This window comes from Atta cephalotes (genome assembly GCF_000143395.1).
Source record: "Atta cephalotes unplaced genomic scaffold scaffold00015, whole genome shotgun sequence".
NCBI classification, from domain to species: domain Eukaryota; kingdom Metazoa; phylum Arthropoda; class Insecta; order Hymenoptera; family Formicidae; genus Atta; species Atta cephalotes.
Genome location: NW_012130079.1, coordinates 312,254 through 312,879, shown reverse-complemented (window position 1 = coordinate 312,879; position 626 = coordinate 312,254). Strand labels below are relative to the sequence as shown.

The 626-nt window shown below is 43.6% G+C and overlaps 1 protein-coding gene across 1 annotated transcript in view; it reads right to left on the bottom strand.

The window, feature by feature from the left end:
* LOC105618129 (sushi, von Willebrand factor type A, EGF and pentraxin domain-containing protein 1) overlaps nt 1-626 on the bottom strand; it is a 37,089-nt gene continuing 36,463 nt past the window's right edge. The window contains exon 35 of the mRNA XM_012199671.1: nt 1-152. Within this exon, the coding sequence (XP_012055061.1) occupies nt 1-152 (152 nt within the window). The remainder of the gene's footprint in view (nt 153-626) is intronic.

Here is a 626-nt window from a genome sequence, read left to right as displayed (position 1 = left end):
TCAATGTTTTTTGGTCATCGCGAATGAACGGGATCTTCTCGATGTCGCGAAGTTTCCCACGAGATTTCCTCGCACTTTAACTTCCTGTCTTCCAGTTGCCGAAATCAAACTTGAAATCTGGTCAAACTTCTCCGTTGAGCTTTTATCGCACACTATTATATTACAACGTGATGCGTATACCTTTCGAGTAACAAAATATAAATTCACGTACGTATAGTTATATTAACATACAAGCACACAGTTTCTCTCATGTACGCACCGTCGATTGGTATGAGTTAATAAAAAGAGAGGGATGGGGTGATGTGATGGTGTTGGGACTGGGGTCCTTAACGTTCTATTAAATTACAAAAAAGTACAACCTCGCGCGTCTCTTTAATCATTGAACACGCATCGAATTTCACTTCAAAAGACGGATTCCATTTCTTTTTTTTCTCTCTTTTGCGGTTCTCCGGCGTGGCTCGAATTTGCCAGAATTTGCGTGCCGAAGCGACAATCGGTTGCACGGTCTGCCGATCATCGTTCCAGGACTCTTGCGTTCGCCAGTTGTCGATCGAAGTGCATCTCTTGTGTCGACGCGAGATCTCGCGATTTCAGGCCTTTTTCGTTCTTTCTCTCTCTCTCTCTCT